Source organism: Oncorhynchus keta, chromosome 15, assembly GCF_023373465.1.
Source record: "Oncorhynchus keta strain PuntledgeMale-10-30-2019 chromosome 15, Oket_V2, whole genome shotgun sequence".
In the NCBI taxonomy this organism is placed as follows: domain Eukaryota; kingdom Metazoa; phylum Chordata; class Actinopteri; order Salmoniformes; family Salmonidae; genus Oncorhynchus; species Oncorhynchus keta.
In genome coordinates this window covers 15,023,498-15,041,777 of record NC_068435.1, presented here as the reverse complement: position 1 = coordinate 15,041,777, position 18,280 = coordinate 15,023,498, and the positions used below count along the sequence as shown (strand labels likewise).

The window sequence follows — 18,280 nt, the reverse complement described above, 5'->3', positions numbered from 1 at the left end:
TGACATGTCCACAGATGTGCTCATCATGAAATAATCAACGGAATTATCCCACAAGATTGCAGCATAAATATTTTGGTAATGTGCGTATTTATGTGTACAATTCAACTTTTGATGTAATTAGAATGATATTTATTCTGTTCCTATGCAGGGTGTAATTAGAATTATATTTATTCTGTTCCTATGCAGGGTGAAACTGAAAGGATTTGGTGGAGAGCAGAACAGAAAGGCTTGGCCGCATAGAGGGAGGCGCCTTTAGTGCTCTCCTGAAACCAAAGCCTTTGAAGATTAAAAAAAAAACTTCAAGCAAAGAGGACATAACCTGAAAAGTTGGACGCATGAGAATTATGTACCTTTAAAGGACATCGTTGTGTGAATTTTCATCGCCAAGCCATGCTCCACGGCCGACCAGGGGCTTGCTGGGGAAAAGTGTCTGACCTCACTGGCGCGCACGCAGATTGGACTAAAACGCATTGGATAGCAGGTAAAGTAACGCACCATTTATGATTGAATTCTACAAATAATAATATTTGTTTGATTAGGAAATAATGCATTACGACTACATTAGGCATATCATTCATTTAAAATTGTGACATAGGTTAAATGTAAATTACATTTAATTACATTCCTATTCGTTTACTTGTGCGTAATTGTACATGGTTGCCATGAAAGCTACAGTCCTCGCCTGTCATTCGTTATTTCCCTTGTCTTGGTGTTTGCTTTGACAACAATTCAATAGCTGGTTTGATGTCAAAGGCATTCTTTTCACATCAGCTGTTTTTGTCATACATAACTCTTTGCTCACAGCTGCCATCTATATTGCCCTGACTTTATGAGTCACCAGATTTTCTATGCAGACCTATTGGTATTTTTATCATAAAATGTTTATCTATTATACCCTCTACTGATTGTGTATCTGTAAACCTATTGAACACTAACTATCTTTATATTAATAATTCAGCCCTTTCATCTTTGTGTTTCAAATTAGCTCTGAAAAGCTCACTCTGTGTGTACATTGACAATGGCCCTGCCCAATGTAGGCTAGATTGACTACAATATATGTTCTCCTTGACCTTTGTTCTTGTGCCAATTCCCCAGTAGGGCCAGATAATCTCTTACTTTGAGGAAATAGTAGCAGTCAGGAAGTATTAGTGAGTGACCCTCCCCAGCGGTGGGCTGCAATCTGAATATCAAATCGTCATTCACACACACCTGCTAATGTTCAATGTGTGTCCCCCTCAGAGCGTGCACACTACCTCACACACAGGAGTATGCATTTCCCTGATTTCCATTGCCTCCCAGGTGCTAGAGAACTGTGAGAATTGTTGGCCTTGGCTGGTCTCTCTTGGGTAGTCTCTCACCTCCTCATGGTTACCTGCATGGTGTTCAGCTGTTTGTACCTGTCTGATTGGCAAACCTCTTTCAATCTGACCATGCCCTCTTATTGGTAATCAATAAGCAAACACATACATGCAAAACGCTTCATTGCCTTTTCTTTTGATGCTGTGTCATGTTGATGTTCTGGTGCTCTTGGGACTGTCAAAACCCTGTGCCCTACATGTTTCTCTTCATGCTATCTAACTACAGGTCTCTAACTACAGGTCTCTAACTACTGGTCTCTAACTACTGGTCTCTAACTACTGGTCTCTAACTACTGGTCTCTAACTAATGGCCTATAACAACAGGTCTCTAACTACAGGTATCTAACTACTGGTCTCTAACTACTGGTCTCTAACTAATGGTCTATAACAACAGGTCTCTAACTACAGGTCTCTAACTACTGGTCTCTAACTACTGGTCTCTAACTACAGATCTCTATCTACTGGTCTCTAACTACAGGTCTCTAACTACAGGTCTGTAACTACTGGTCTCTAACTACTGGTCTTCTGTCAGTTGACCTCATACTCACCTCTAATGGGAAGGCTGCGTGCTGATGCAGTGGCGGCTTCGGTCTCAGTGTTCGGCCAGCAGCACTGTGTAGATTGGGGAGGTCAGGGAACTGGGCTATGTTGATTTAAGACTGTCCATTTACTTTGGAATCTCACTCCCGGGTAGTGGTGTGTGTGTGTGTTTGAATAGTAAACAAACAAACATTTGACCAACTGGGAACATTTTGTTGGTCCCCACAAGGTCAAATGCTTTTTCTAGGGGGTTTAGGGTTAAGGTTAGAATTATTGTTAGGGTTAGAATTAGGTTTAGGGTTAGAAGCTAGGGTTAAGGTTAGGTTTTTGGGTTAGGGTTAGGGTATGGGTTAGTGTTAGGGAAAATTGGATTTTGAATGGGACTGAGCCTCCACTGGTTCCAATTCCTCGGGTCAAAGGTCATGGAGGTCTGCACCGCGGTTAGTAGTGGTCAGATCAACTGGACACTCCTTTTCCCTTTGACTGCGACCTCCTTCTGGCCTGCATGGTCTTTTTAAACACGCTTGGAGTTTATGGGTATGAAAAGCTGCTGTTTGGTTTAGAGGTGTATATCTCTACACTCTGATGCTTCTTCTTCGCTCCTCTTTCATTGCTCATTGCATCTTAATATCTATCCGTATTGCCTCTGACAGGCAGTTAGTTCCAGCGCAATGTAAAAATGGATCAACATGTTATATATTTTGTTATTAACCCGCTAGTCACTAAGCTCAAGTGTTATTCAAGTTCTAGTCCCTCCCCCTAGTGGTAAGCAAATATTAGATCATTTAAAAATTGGTATCAACTGCAGGTTTTACATATGACTTCCTGTAAGATCTAGAAATCCAGTGTAATAGATTTATATGTAGAAGTCTACGCAGGGGAGGCTTGCCTTGTCTGTGAGAGTGTGACTGACGTTACTGGATAATGTCACCCTGATTGAGCCTTTAAGATGAGATGGAGGAGAATAAGTCATGAGAAATAGATTATACAACCCGGAGTGCCACAGGGCAACCTCAACCTCAATCTGGAATTGTTTAGAGAACTCACTGAGCCACAATACGTATTTTGGGGTGAAGTGAAGGAGGCATGCTCTGACTAAAATACATTTCAATTTGTACTTAAAAAAACCAACTGCTCACTCTTCCATTTGTGTCTTACTTTCTTGCAGTTGACACAAACTGCTAAGTATACTAGAATTATACATGTATTATTGCTCTTAATGTCTATTGCTGATTTAACAGACTTACATTTAGAACAAAGCGATAGTTACCACAGCTCCATTCATCATGGTGTCATGGTCTGCTTTGAACTGACGGGCCAGCAGGTCATTACGAGAGGGGCTCAAGACAAGTGGGCGACACGGAAACGCTTTGCAGGGCATTTGTTCATCCAGACACACTAATGGTCAGCTTTCCCTGGGCCTGGACCCACACTGAACTGAATTTAAATAAATTAGTGAGGGAGGGTGTTGGGGGTGTTTGTGTTCTCTCTCTCTCTCTCTCTCTCTCTCTCTCTCTCTCTCTATATATATATATATATATATATATATATATATATATATATATATATATATATATATATATATACAGTTGAAGTCAGAAGTTTACATACACCTTAGCCAAATACATTTAAACTCAGTTTTTCACAATTCCTGTCATTCAATCCTTGTAAAAATTCCCTCTCAGTTAGGTCAGTTAGGATCACCACTTTACAAATTATGTCAATTAGCCTATCAGAAGCTTATAAAGCCATGACATAAATTTCTGGAATTTTCCAAGCTGTTTAAAGGCACAGTCAACTTAGTGTATGTAAACTTCTGACCCACTAGAATTGTGATATAGTGAATTATAAGTGAAATGATCTGTAAACAATTGTTGGAAAAATTACTTGTGAAAGTAAATGTCCTAACCGACTTGCCAAAACTATAGTTTGTTAACAAGACATTTTTGAAGTGGTTGAAAAACAAGTTTTAATGACTCCAACCTAAGTGTATATAAACTTCCGACGCCAACTGTATATATCTCTCTCTCACTCTCCCTCTATCACTCTCTCACTCTCTCTCACTCTTTTTCTCTCTCTCCCACTCTCCCTCTCTCATTCTCCCCCTCTATCACTCTCTCACTCTCTCACTCTCTCTCACTCTTTTTCTCTCTCTCCCACTCTCCCTCTCTCATTCTCCCCCTCTATCACTCTCTCACTCTCTCTCACTCTTTTTCTCTCTCTCCCACTCTCCCTTTCGCACTCTCCCTCTCTCTCCCTCTCCCTCTCTCCCTTTCTCATTCTCCCACTCTCATTATCCCTCTCTCTCTCCCTCTCACTCTCTTCCATCACTCTCTCTCTCCAACTCTTCCTCTCCAACTCGTCCTCTCTCTCTCATTCTCCCTCTCTCAATCTCCCTATCTCTCCCTTTCTCCCTCTGTCTCTCCCTTTTTACATGTTTTAAATTGAACCTTTATTTAACCAGGTAGGCCAGTTGAGAACAAGTTCTCATTTACAACTGCGACCTGGACAAGATAAAGCAAAGCAGTGCGACAAAAACAACAACACAGAGTTACACAAACAAACGTACAGTCAATAACATAGTAGAAAAATATATGTACAGTGTGTGCAAATGTAGAAGAGTAGGGAGGTAAGGCAATAAATAGGCCATAGAGGCAAAACAATTACAATTTAACATGAACACTGGAGTGATAGATGTGCAATGATGACGTGCAAGTGGAGATACTGGGGTGCAAAAGAGCAAGTAGATAAATAACAATATGGGGATGAGGCAGTTGGGTGTGTACAGGTACAGTGATCGGTAAGCTGCTCTGACAGCTGATGCTTAAAGTTAGAGAGGGAGATATAAGACTCCAGCTTCAGTAATTTTTGCAATTCGTTCCAGTCATTGGCAGCAGAGAACTGGAAGGAAAGGCGGACAAAGTAAGTGTTGGCTTTGGGGATGACCAGTGAAATATACCTGCTGGAGTGCGTGCTATGGGTGGGTGTTTGGCTATGGTGACCAGTGAGCTGAGATAAGGCAGGGCTTTACCTAGCAAAGACCAATAGATGACCTGGAGCCAGTGGGTTTGGCGACGAATATGTAGCGAGGGCCGAGAGCATACAGGTCGGAATGGTTGGTAGTATATGGGGCTTTGGTGGCAAAATGGATGGCACTATGATAGACTGCATTCAATTTGCTGAGTAGAGTGTTGGGGGCTATTTTGTAAATGACATCGCCGAAGTCAAGAATCGGTAGGATAGTCAGTTTTACAAGGGTATGTTTGGCAGCATGAGTGAAGGAGGCCTTGTTGCGAAATAGGAAGCCGATTCTAGATTTCATTTTGGACTGGAGATGCTTAATGTGAGTCTGGAAGGAGAGTTTACAGTCTAACCAGACACCTAGGTATTTGTAGTTGTCCACATATTCTAAGTGAGAACCATCCAGAGTCGTGATGCTAGTCGGTCGGGCGGGTGCGGGCAGCAAACGGTTGAAGAGTATGCCTTTAGTTTTACTAGCATTTAAAAGCAGTTGGAGGCCACGGAAGGAGTGTTGTATGGCATTGAATCTTGTTTGGAGGTTTGTTAACACAGTGTCCAAAGAAGGGCCAGATGTATACAGAATGGTGTCGTCTGCGTTGAGGTGGATCAGAGAATCACCAGCAGAAAGAGCAACAACATTCATATATACAGAGAAAAGAGTCGGCCTGAGAATTGAACCCTGGGGCACCCCCATAGAGACTGCCAGAGGTCCGGACAACAGGCCCTCTGATTGGGCACACTGAACTCTGTCAGAGAAGTAGTTGGTGAACCAGGCGACGCAGTCATTTGAGAAACCAAGGCTGTGGAGTCTGCCAATAAGAATGCTGTGGCCAGGTCGATGAAGAGGGCTGCACAGTACTGTCTTTATCAATGGCGGTTATGATATTGTTTAGGACCTTGAGCGTGGCTGAGGTGCACCCATGACCAGCTCTGAAACCAGATTGCATAGCGGAGTAGGTACGGTGGGATTCTAAATGGTCGGTGATCTGTTTGTTATCTTGACTTTACAAGATTTTAGAATGGAAGGGCAGGATGGATTTAGGTCTATAACAGTTTGGGTCTAGAGTGTCTCCCCCTGTTGAAGAGAGGGATGACCGCGGAAGCTTTCCAATCTTCGGGAATCTCAGATGATACGAAAGAGAGGCTAGAAAATAGGGGTTTCAACAATTTTGGCGGATCATTTTAGAAAGAGAGGGTCCAGATTGCCGAGCCCAGCTGATTTTTAGGGATCCCGATTTTGCAACTCTTTCAGAACATCAGCTGTCTGGATTTGGGTGAAGCAGAAGCTTGGGGGACTTGGGCAAGTTGCAGCGGGGGGTGCAGAGCTGTTGGCTGGGGTAGGGGTAGCCAGGTGGAAAGCATGGCCAGCAGTAGAAAAATACTTATTGATATGTTTGATTATCGTAGATTTATCGGTGGTGACAGTGCTTCCTTGCCTTAGTGCAGTGTGCAGCTGGGAGGAGGTGCTCTTATTCTTCATGGACGTAACAGTGTCCCAAAAGGTTTGGGAATTATTGCTACAGGATGCAAATTTCTATTTGAAAAAGCTAGCCTTCACTTTCCTAACTGACAGAGTATATTGGTTCCTGACTTCCCCGAAAAGTTGCATATTTACATTTACATTTAAGTCATTTAGCAGACGCTCTTATCCAGAGCGACTTACAAATTGGTGCATTCACCTTATGACATCCAGTAGAATAATCACTTTACAATAGTGCATCTAAATCTTAAAGGGGGGGGGGGTGAGAAGGATTACTTATCCTATCCTAGGTATTCCTTAAAGAGGTGGGGTTTCAGGTGTCTCCGGAAGGTGGTGATTGACTCCGCTGTCCTGGCGTCGTGAGGGAGTTTGTTCCACCATTGGGGGGCCAGAGCAGCGAACAGTTTTGACTGGGCTGAGCGGGAACTGTACTTCCTCAGTGGTAGGGAGGCGAGCAGGCCAGAGGTGGATGAACGAAGTGCCCTTGTTTGGGTGTAGGGCCTGATCAGAGCCTGGAGGTACTGAGGTGCCGTTCCCCTCACAGCTCCGTAGGCAAGCACCATGGTCTTGTAGCGGATGCGAGCTTCAACTGGAAGCCAGTGGAGAGAGCGGAGGAGCGGGGTGACGTGAAAGAACTTGGGAAGGTTGAACACCAGACGGGCTGCGGCGTTCTGGATGAGTTGTAGGGGTTTAATGGCACAGGCAGGGAGCCCAGCCAACAGCGAGTTGCAGTAGTCCAGACGGGAGATGACAAGTGCCTGGATTAGGACCTGCGCCGCTTCCTGTGTGAGGCAGGGTCGTACTCTGCGGATGTTGTAGAGCATGAACCTACAGGAACGGGCCACCGCCTTGATGTTAGTTGAGAACGACAGGGTGTTGTCCAGGATCACGCCATGGTTCTTAGCGCTCTGGGAGGAGGACACAATGGAGTTGTCAACCGTGATGGCGAGATCATGGAACGGGCAGTCCTTCCCGGGAGGAAGAGCAGCTCCGTCTTGCCGAGGTTCAGCTTGAGGTGGTGATCCGTCATCCACACTGATATGTCTGCCAGACATGCAGAGATGCGATTCGCCACCTGGTCATCAGAAGGGGGAAAGGAGAAGATTAATTGTGTGTCGTCTGCATAGCAATGATAGGAGAGACCATGTGAGGTTATGACAGAGCCAAGTGACTTGGTGTATAGCGAGAATAGGAGAGGGCCTAGGACAGAGCCCTGGGGACACCAGTGGTGAGAGCGCGTGGTGAGGAGACAGATTCTCGCCACGCCACCTGGTAGGAGCGACCTGTCAGGTAGGACGCAATCCAAGCGTGGGCCGCGCCGGAGATGCCCAACTCGGAGAGGGTGGAGAGGAGGATCTGATGGTTCACAGTATCGAAGGCAGCCGATAGGTCTAGAAGGATGAGAGCAGAGGAGAGAGAGTTAGCTTTAGCGGTGCAGAGCGCCTCCGTGATACAGAGAAGAGCAGTCTCAGTTGAATGACTAGTCTTGAAACCTGACTGATTTGGATCAAGAAGGTCATTCAGAGAGAGATAGCGGGAGAGCTGGCCAAGGACGGCACGTTCAAGAGTTTTGGAGAGAAAAGAAAGAAGGGATACTGGTCTGTAGTTGTTGACATCGGAGGGATTGAGTGTAGGTTTTTTCAGAAGGGGTGCAACTCTCGCTCTCTTGAGGACGGAAGGGACGTAGCCAGCGGTCAGGGATGAGTTGATGAGCGAGGTGAGGTAAGGGAGAAGGTCTCCGGAAATGGTCTGGAGAAGAGAGGAGGGGATAGGGTCAAGCGGGCAGGTTGTTGGGCGGCCGGCCGTCACAAGACGCGAGATTTCATCTGGAGAGAGAGGGGAGAAAGAGGTCAGAGCACAGGGTAGGGCAGTGTGAGCAGAACCAGCGGTGCCGTTTGACTTAGCAAACGAGGATCAGATGTCGTCGACCTTCTTTTCAAAATGGTTGACGAAGTCATCTGCAGAGAGGGAGGAGGGGGGGAGGGGGAGGAGGATTCAGGAGTGAGGAGAAGGTGGCAAAGAGCTTCCTAGGGTTAGAGGCAGATGCTTGGAATTTAGAGTGGTAGAAAATGGCTTTAGCAGCAGAGACAGAGGAGGAAAATGTAGAGAGGAGGGAGTGAAAGGATGCCAGGTCCGCAGGGAGGCGAGTTTTCCTCCATTTCCGCTCAGCTGCCCGGAGCCCTGTTCTGTGAGCTCGCAATGAGTTGTCGAGCCACGGGGCAGGAGGGGAGGACCGCGCCGGCCTGGAGGATAGGGGACATAGAGAGTCAAAGGATGCAGAAAGGGAGGAGAGGAGGGTTGAGGAGGCAGAATCAGGAGATTCTGGGTTGGAGAAGGTATGAGCAGAGGGAAGAGATGATAGGATGGAAGAGGAGAGAGTAGCGGGGGAGAGAGAGCGAAGGTTGGGACGGCGCGATACCATCCGAGTAGGGGCAGTGTGGGAGGTGTTAGATGAGAGCGAGAGGGAAAAGGATACAAGGTAGTGGTCGGAGACTTGGAGGGGAGTTGCAATGAGGTTAGTGGAAGAACAGCATCTAGTAAAGATGAGGTCGAGCGTATTGCCTGCCTTGTGAGTAGGGGGAAGGTGAGAGGGTGAGGTCAAAAGAGGAGAGGAGGGGAAGAAGGAGGCAGAGAGGAATGAGTCAAAGGTAGACGTGGGGAGGTTAAAGTCGCCCAGCACTGTGAGAGGTGAGCCGTCCTCAGGAAAGGAGCTTATCAAGGTATCAAGCTCATTGATGAACTCTCCGAGGGAACCTGGAGGGCGATAAATGATAAGGATGTTAAGCTTGAAAGGGCTGGTAACTGTGACAGCATGGAATTCAAAGGAGGCGATAGACAGATGGGTGAGGGAGAAAGAGAGAATGACCACTTGAGAGAGATGAGGATCCCGGTGCCACCACCCCGCTGACCAGAAGCTCTCGGGGTGTGCGAGAACACGTGGGCGGACGAAGAGAGAGCAGTAGGAGTAGCAGTGTTGTCTGTGGTGATCCATGTTTCCGTCAGTGCCAAGAAGTCGAGGGACTGGAGGGAGGCATAGGCTGAGATGAACTCTGCCTTGTTGGCCGCAGATCGGCAGTTCCAGAGGCTACCGGAGACCTGGAACTCCACGTGGGTCGTGCGCGCTGGGACCACCAGATTAGGTGGCCGCGGCCACGCGGCGTGGAGCGTTTGTATGGTCTGTGCAGAGAGGAGAGAACAGGGATAGACAGACACATAGTTGACAGGCTACAGAAGAGGCTACGCTAATGCAAAGGAGATTGGAATGACAAGTGGACTACACGTCTCGAATGTTCAGAAAGTTAAGCTTGCGTAGCAAGAATCTTATTGACTAAAATGATTAAAATGATACAGTACTGCTGAAGTAGGCTAGCTGGCAGTAGCTGCGTTGTTGACACTACACTAATCAAGTCGTTCCGTTGAGTGCAATAGTTTCTGCAGTGCTGCTATTCGGGGGCTAGCTGGCTAGCTAGCAGTGTTGTTTACGTTACGTTGCGTTAAAAGAACGACAATAGCTGGCTAGCTAACCTAGAAAATCGCTCTAGACTACACAATTAAAGACGGCTATGTAGCTAGCTATGTAGCTAGCTACGATCAAACAAATCAAACCGTTGTACTGTAATGAAATGAGATGAAAATGTGATACTACCTGTGAGTGCGACAAGGTTGTTGAGTTCAGTTCAGTAGACGTTGGCTAGCTGTTAGCTGTTAGCTGTTGGCTAGCTAGCAGAGTCTCCTACGTTAAGGACGACAAATAGCTGGCTAGCTAACCTCGGTAAATTAAGATAATCACTCCAAGACTACACACTCTAAACTACACAATTATCCTGGATACAAAGACAGCTATGTAGCTAGCTAACACTAAACTAATCAAGTCGTTCAGTTGAGTGTAATAGTACTACAGTGCTGCTAATCTGTGGGCGTTTGCTAGCTGGCTAGCTGCTGGGCGAATAGCACTGAAGGCTACGTTAGGGCGACGAAATACAATAATTATGCAATTATCTCTGATACAAGGACGGCTATGTAGCTAGCTAAGAAGAAATTGCTAAGATTAGACAAATCAACCGTTGTACTATAATGAAATGTAATGAAAAAGTTATACTACCTGCGGAGCGAAGTGCGATGCGACCGCTCGCTCCAACCCGGAAGTTGAATGAGCATATCACAGGGGGCTTTACGATGCTAATGCAGAATGCCACAGGATGTTTTTGTGCTGGTCAAGGGCAGTCAAGTCTGGGGTGAACCAGGACCTATATCTGTTCTTAGTTCTACATTTTTTGAGTGGGGCATGCTTATTTAAGATGGTGAGGAAAGCACTTTTAAAGTGCCACCAGGCATCCCCTACTGACGGAATGAGGTCAATATCCTTCCAGGATACCCGGGCCACATCGATTAGAAAGGCCTGCTCGCTGAAGTGTTTTAGGGAGCGTTTGACAGTGATGAGGGGTGGTCGTTTGACCGCGGACCCATTACGGACACAGGCAATGAGGCAGTGATCGCTGAGATCCTGGTTGAAGAGAGCAGAGGTGTATTTAGAGGGCTAGTTGGTCAGGATGATATCTAAGAGGGTGCCCATGGTTACAGATGTATGGTTGTACCTGGTAAATTCCTTGATAATTTGTGTGAGATTAAGGGCATCTAGTTTAGATTGTAGGACAACCAGGGGGTTAGGCATATCCCAGTTTAGGTCAGAAACAATAACAAATGCGCCTGAGGTGACCAGTGGCGTTGTTTCATCTTATGCTTCTCTCAGCTTTAAGGATTGATGTTCAGTTGTACTACTCTCTCTCCCATCCAGAGCCATCCAGAGCCAAACAACTTAATTCCATTTCAGAATAAGGATGTAATGAAATATGGGGACAAAGTCAAGTGGGTCTGAATACTTTCTGAAAGCAGTGTAATAATGTTCTTCAGAGTCCAAAACATTGATAGTGGACCCTCTCTTACCTTACTTAGTCTTCAGTCCTCACGGGTGTCTTAACAATGACCCTACGCTGGTATAGCCTGATCTCAGATCTGTTTGTGCTGTCTTGCCAATGCCTAGCATGAAAAAGAATGTGTCAATGTGGTGTGACAGTTACCTTAGGAGTTGGCAAGACGACACAAATATAAATGGCACCAGGCTGGGGCTGTTCAGCTTGATGAAGCACTTTTGATACGAATCTCTTAGTATGAATGAAAGCAGTAATATCTCATTAGCCGTCTTTGATCTGATATGTAATGGCTCTTCTGTTGTGTATCTTCGTGTGATATACCTGAGAAATACAGCCCTCTTACCTAAGACTATGTCAAGATGGTCACATAGGGCAGAAAAGTCTCCAGTAAGTAGAACCCAGAACCATATCTTGCTCACCAGAGACTAACTTTCATAGAACTCTTCAATGCAAGAAAACACACTGACATTGTCTATCCGGATACTCTAGCTAGCATCTCCTCCAGGGATCTCCAGCCCAGGGAAGTGTTGTACACACCTTCTGATTGGCTGCTTCTGACCAGGGTTATCTGAGCCGCAAACATTGGCAGGTATCTGTTTCTCATTTTAGGCAGAGTTCTGTGGGTTTTTGACAGGCGACAGCTGAGCTAAAGAGTGGAAACTGGCACTAACAAGCAATTACCTCCGCCTCTCTCCAGCCTGGAAGGCATTAGGGGATTATGCAGCATAATCAGATCCTCTGGTTTTGTCGCTGCTGACTACAGTTTAGTCTAGCGTCAGTTAGAAGGACATATCTGGCACATTGTGGTCAGAGTGGTATTTGGTATTTTATTAGGATCCCCATTAGCTGTTGCAAAAGCAGCAGCTACTCTTCCTGGGGTCCACAGAAAACATGAAACACAATAGAGAATGACATAATACAGAACATCAATAGACAAGAACAGCTCAAAGAACGACTTTTTTTAAAGGCACACATAGCCTACATATGAATGAATGCACACAAATGATCTAGGTCAAATAGGGGAGAGGCGTTGGGCCACGATGTGTTGCTTTATCTGTTTTTTGAAACCAGGTTTTCTGTTTATTTGAGCAATATGAGATATAATACTGTACGCTTTCTTGAGTTTGTTCTGGATTTGAGGACTGTGAAAAGACCCCTGGTGGCATGTCTGGTGGGATAAGTGTGTTCTGGACCTGGGGACTGTGAAAAGACCCCTGGTGGCATGTCTGGTGGGATAAGTGTGTTCTGGACCTGGGGACTGTGAAAAGACCCCTGGTGGCATGTCTGGTGGGATAAGTGTGTTCTGGATTTGAGGACTGTGAAAAGACCCCTGGTGGCATGTCTGGTGGGATAAGTGTGTGTGTCAGAGCTGTGTATAAGTTGACTATTCAAACAATTTGGCATTTTCAACACATCGTTTCTTATAAAAAGAAGGTGATGCAGTCAGTCTCTCCTCAACTCTTAACCAAGAGAGACTGGCATGTATAGTATTTATATCAGCCCTCTGATTACAATTAAGAGCAAAGCGTGCCGCTCTGTTCTGGGCCAGCTGCAGCTTAACTAGGTCTTTCCTTGCAGCACTGGACCACACGGCTGGACAATAATCAAGATAAGATAAAACTACAGCCTGTAGAACTTGCTTTTTGGAGTGTAGTGTCAAAAAAAGCAGAGCATCTCTTTATTACAGACAGTCCTCTCCCCATCTTTACAACCATTGAATCTATATGTTTTGACCATGATAGTTTACAATCTAAAGTAACGCCAAGTAATTTAGTCTCCTCAACTTGTTCAACAGCCACACCATTCATTACCAGATTTAGCTGAGGTGTAGAACTTAAGGAATGATTTGTACCAAATACAAATGTTCTTAGTTTTAGAGATGTTCTGGACCAGTTTATTACTGGCAAACCATTCCATAACAGACTGCAACTCTTTGTTAAGGGTTTCAGTGACTTCATTTGCTGTGGTTGCTGATGCTATATGGAATAAATCATCAGCATACATGGACACACATGCTTTGTTTAATACCAGTGGCAGGTCATTGGTACAAATAGAAAAGAGTAGATGGCCTAGAGAGCTGACCTGCGGGACACCACACTTTACATGCTTGACATTAGAGAAGCTTCCATTAATGAAAACCCTTTGAGTTCTATTAGATACCGTAGATAGCTCTGAATCCACAATATGGCAGAGGTTGAAAAGCCATAACACATAAGTTTTTCAACAACAGCTTATGGTCAATAATATCAAAGGCTGCACTGAAATCTAACAGTACAGCTCTCACAATCTTCTTATTATCAATTTCTTTCAGCCAATCATCAATCAGTTGTGTCAGTGCAGTACATGTTGAGTGCCCTTCTCTATAAGCATGCTGAAAGTCTGTTGTTATTTTGTTTACAGAGAAATAGCATTGTATTTGGTCAAACACAATTTTTCCAACAGTTTGCTAAGAGCTGGCAGCAAGCTGATAGGTCTGCTGTTAGAACCAGTAAAGGCTGCTTTACCACTGTTGGGTAGCGGAATGACTTTGGCTTCCCTCCAGGCCTGAGGACAAAGACTTTCCTCTAGGCTCAGATTAAAAATATGACAGATAGGAGTGGCTAGAGAGTCAGCTACCATCCTCAGTAGCTTTCCATCAAAATTGTCAATGCCAGGTTTGTCATTATTGATCGATAACAATAATTTTTCTAACTTTACAAAATTCAAACTTGAAATACTTTCCTTTGCATGAATACAATTGCTCACTGTTCGTTGTTGGCATTTCCTGTCTAAGTTTGCCTACTTTGCCAGTGAAATCATCAATAAAATAATTGGCAACATCACATTTTTCATGATGAATAAGCCATCTGATTGGATGAAAGATGGAGTTGAATTTGTATTTCTGCCCATAATTTCTTTTAAAGTACTCCAAAGTTTTTTTTCATCATTCTTTATCACATTCCATCACATAATTTCTCAATTTGCTGTACATAAGCCAGTCAGATGTGCAGCCAGACTTAATTGCCACTCCCTTTCCCCCATTTTCAACCATACAGTTTTTCAATTCCTCATCAATCCATTGATCCTTAACAGTTCTAACAGTCTGTTTCTTAACAGGTGCATGTTTATCAATAATTGGAAGAAGCAATTTCATAAGTTCATCAAGTGCAGCGTCTGGATGCTCCTCAATAATCACATCAGACCAACAAATATTTTCAACATCATCCACATAAGAGTCACAGCAAAATATTTTGCATGATCTCTTATACACTATTTTAGGCCCAGTTTATGTAACTTTGGCTTTCCTGGATATAGCCACTATATTGTGATCACTGCATCCAATGTGTACGGATACAGCTTTAGAACAAAGTTCTACCGTATTGGTAGAAATGTGATCGATACATGTGCATTATCTTCTTCCTGTAGTGTTTGTAAACACCCTGATAGGTTGATTAATAACCTGAACCAGATGACAGGCACTGGTTAAGGTAAGAAGCTTGACGAAAACCAGTCAATATTTAGATCCCCAAGAAAGTAGAACTCTCTGTTTATATCACATACACTATCAAACATGTCACACGTATTATTGAGATACTGACTGTTAGCCTATAGCAACACCCCAAAAGAAAAGGCTTTGGATGTTCCAAGTGAACCTGCAACCACAACACTTCAATAACACTTGACATAAGATTTTCTCTAAACATTACAGGGATATGGCTCTGAATACAGTATATACAGCAACACCCCCATTAGCATGTCTCCTCTATAGATGCTATATCCTTGTATTGCTACTGATGTATCATCAAATGTATTATCTAAGTGAGTCTCAGAAATGGCTAATATATGAATGTTATCTGATGTTAACAAGTTATTGATTTCATTAACCTTAAATCTAAGGCTACAAATATTAATATGGGCTATTTTCAGCCCTTTCCTGGGTAGCTTATCAGAGATATACATAATACTGAAAAGAGCAAACAAAGCACATTCTGCAGTCCATTAATCAATTGGTGTGTGTGTGTGCTGCAAATTTGAAGCTACGAACCCATAGGCTTGGCTCTCATCCCTTCCAGGCTTCTGGTGGACAATGAGCCTGTCATAGCGGATGTAAGCAATGTCCCTACTCGCTCTGGCAGCTTTCATGACTGGGATCAGTTCTTTCCTCTTTTGGCGCACAGCTTCAGGATTGTCCTCATTGAGGAAGATATAAGTTCCTCTCCAGTACTTGGCTCTCTCCAGAACAGCTACCTTGTCCTTGAACTTCAGAAACTTGACCACTATTGGCCTGGGTCTGTCACCTGGGCCGGTGGTGGGTTCTCCAGTCCTGTGGGCGTGCTCCACCTCAATCTTCCTGTGGTCCATCTTCAATGTCTTAGAGATCAATTCCCTCACTTTGTCCTCAGACTCTGTCCAGGTCTCATGTGGAGATTCTGAAATTCCATCCACAACCATGTTGTTCCGCCTTGATTGTCCCTCGAGATTTATCCGTCATTGTTATCATGGATTCACACACAGAACTGATGTCCTCTCTCAATGACTTACAGATTGCTGTCATTTTGCCGTTCTCCTGTTTCAACTCATCAAGCTGGGAGAACTGCAAACTATTCTTCAGGTCCTGGACCTGTCTGGTCAGCTCGTCCATTCTTTTATTTGTTGACTCCACAAGTATTTGGCAAAACACTTGAAGCTAATGGCTTGTTGTTGTAACATTTGCTTGTACTGTAGGTTTCTTTTTGTTAGTTTAAAGGATCCTACACGTGTGATAGAGAGACACCACTGTCCTCAACAGTACTCCCGCTGGCTTTGGCCTTTGTCATGGTAGCTAGCAACGTAGGTTATGCTGTTACTCCTCGCAGTTCCAGACAGGGCAGGTCACAGCGAAGATTGAAAACAACAAACAGCAGGGATCTCGACAGACACAAACCCGGGCCGCTCCGCAGTCCCAACCATAATGGCTAACCGCGTTGTGGGCTGTGCTCAAGGCTACCCTGCTAGCTTGATATGCAGCTAGCTAGCAGCTAGGCTAGCTTCGACGCCAGATAGCTCCTCAGACCCGTCCTTGGTCGGCAGGATCACTGGAAAGAGACAAGCAGTCCCAGCAACTGATGCCAAATGCGTCGCGGGATCCAAACTAAGAAGCTAGCCCGCTACCAAGAACTTTCCAATGCACTTTCAAACAACAAACTTTCCAAACAATCAAAACCGCAGCTCTTCCTCGTTCCGCGTTCAACAAGAAGTGATGTGAGGGAGGGTATGAATCGAACCCAAACCCACCACTTTAAGGGATGAATCAAACCCAAACCCACCACTTTAACACATAAGAACACACAGTACGGGACTGTGGAGATTATGGGTGTGTGTGTTTGCTGCCAGCATAGTACAGAATCTGAAAAGCAACAAGTTGTCAACTGCCAGGTGTACAAATGGTCTGTTCTGACTGGATGGACTGGACATATTAGAACAGGTTTGCACAGGAACCAGAATGAATAAGGAACATACATGCCGTGTATATCATCATAGGTGTTATGGAAGTGTCTGTACCCAGATAAAAGTGTGTCTGGTAATGATCAGGGGAAGACACGATAGTGGCTAGTAATTGAATCTCCTCTTTCTCCCCTTTTATTGTGATGGTGATTTAGTGAGCTCCGTCCCCCTGCTGTAGGGCTCTGTCTTTGACAGGTAATGCTGGAGGATAGAACACCTCTAATGGGCTTCCTTATAGAAGATTGTTCTGTTCTGGAGAGACTGGATCTGGGCTGTTAAAGGCGAAGTTCATGATTTTACAACTCGATGTTAAATGGTTCCTCACCTTAAAAGTAGTCTATTGACCTGGAGAAACTGTAATCCATGGTCTGGTTTTCTTCAGCCACTTCAAACTTCAGTTAACTTTAACCACCGCTAACTGAAATTCTAAAGTAGTTATGGATATAGCTAGCTATACCCAACTCAGTGATGATAATGTCAAACATGTTTATGTTCAAGCAATATCATTTGTCCATATATTAGTCTTGGGTGGAACACACTCCAGCCAAGAGCAAATATCAACTTAGTTTATTTACTATGAATGTGTCATTATTTATTGTTTAATACTGTTTACAATATTTGTATATAAACATTTCAGTCATTTAGCAGATGCTCTTATCCAGAGCGACTTACAGAAGCAATTAAGGTTAAGTGTCTTGCTCAAGGGCACATCGACAGATTTCGTTCACCTAGTCGGCTTGGGGTTTCGAACCAGCGACCTTTCGGTTAGTGACCCAAAGCTCTTAACCGCTAGGCTACCTGCCACCCTCACCAATAAGGATAGCTTACATTTTTCTTCCCATCTCATTGCAAACCTAACCTTACTCAGAGCAAATTTACAATTCAATGTGTACGTATGTACAGTACCAGTCAAACATTTGGACACACCTACTCATTCAAGGGTTTTTCTTCATTTGACTATTTTCTATATTGACATCAAAACTATGAAATAGCAAATATGGAACAATGTAGTAACCAAAAAAGTGTTAAACAAATCAAAATATATTTTAGATTCTTCAAAGTAGCCAACCTTTGCCTTGATTACAGCTTTGCACACTCTTAGCATTCTCTCAACCAGCTTCACCTGGAATGCTTTTCCAACAGTCTTGAAGGAGTTCCCACATATGTTGAGCACTCGTTGGCTGTTTTTCCTTCACTCTGCAGTCCAACTCATCCCAGTCCATCTCAATTGGGTTAAGGTTGGGTGATTGTGGAGGTCAGGTCATCTGATGCAGCGCTCCATCACACTTTTTTGGTTACTACATGATTCCATATGTGTTATTTTATAGTGATGATGTCTTCACTAATATTCTACAATATAGAAAATAGTCAAACTAAGAAAAACCCTTGAATGAGTAGGTGTGTCCAAATTGTTGACTGGTACTGTAATTCGTGGGTGTATTCAATAAGGGGAGGAAACTGTACCAACAACACAAATATAAGGTGAC

General features: G+C 44.3%; 1 protein-coding gene across 1 annotated transcript in view; it reads left to right on the top strand.

The window, feature by feature from the left end:
• The first annotated feature begins 216 nt into the window (after positions 1-216).
• The window catches only part of LOC118395184 (artemin), a 30,568-nt gene continuing 12,504 nt past the window's right edge, over positions 217-18,280 (top strand). The window contains exon 1 of the mRNA XM_035788942.2: positions 217-481. Within this exon, the coding sequence (XP_035644835.2) occupies positions 391-481 (91 nt within the window). The 5' untranslated portion in view covers positions 217-390. The remainder of the gene's footprint in view (positions 482-18,280) is intronic.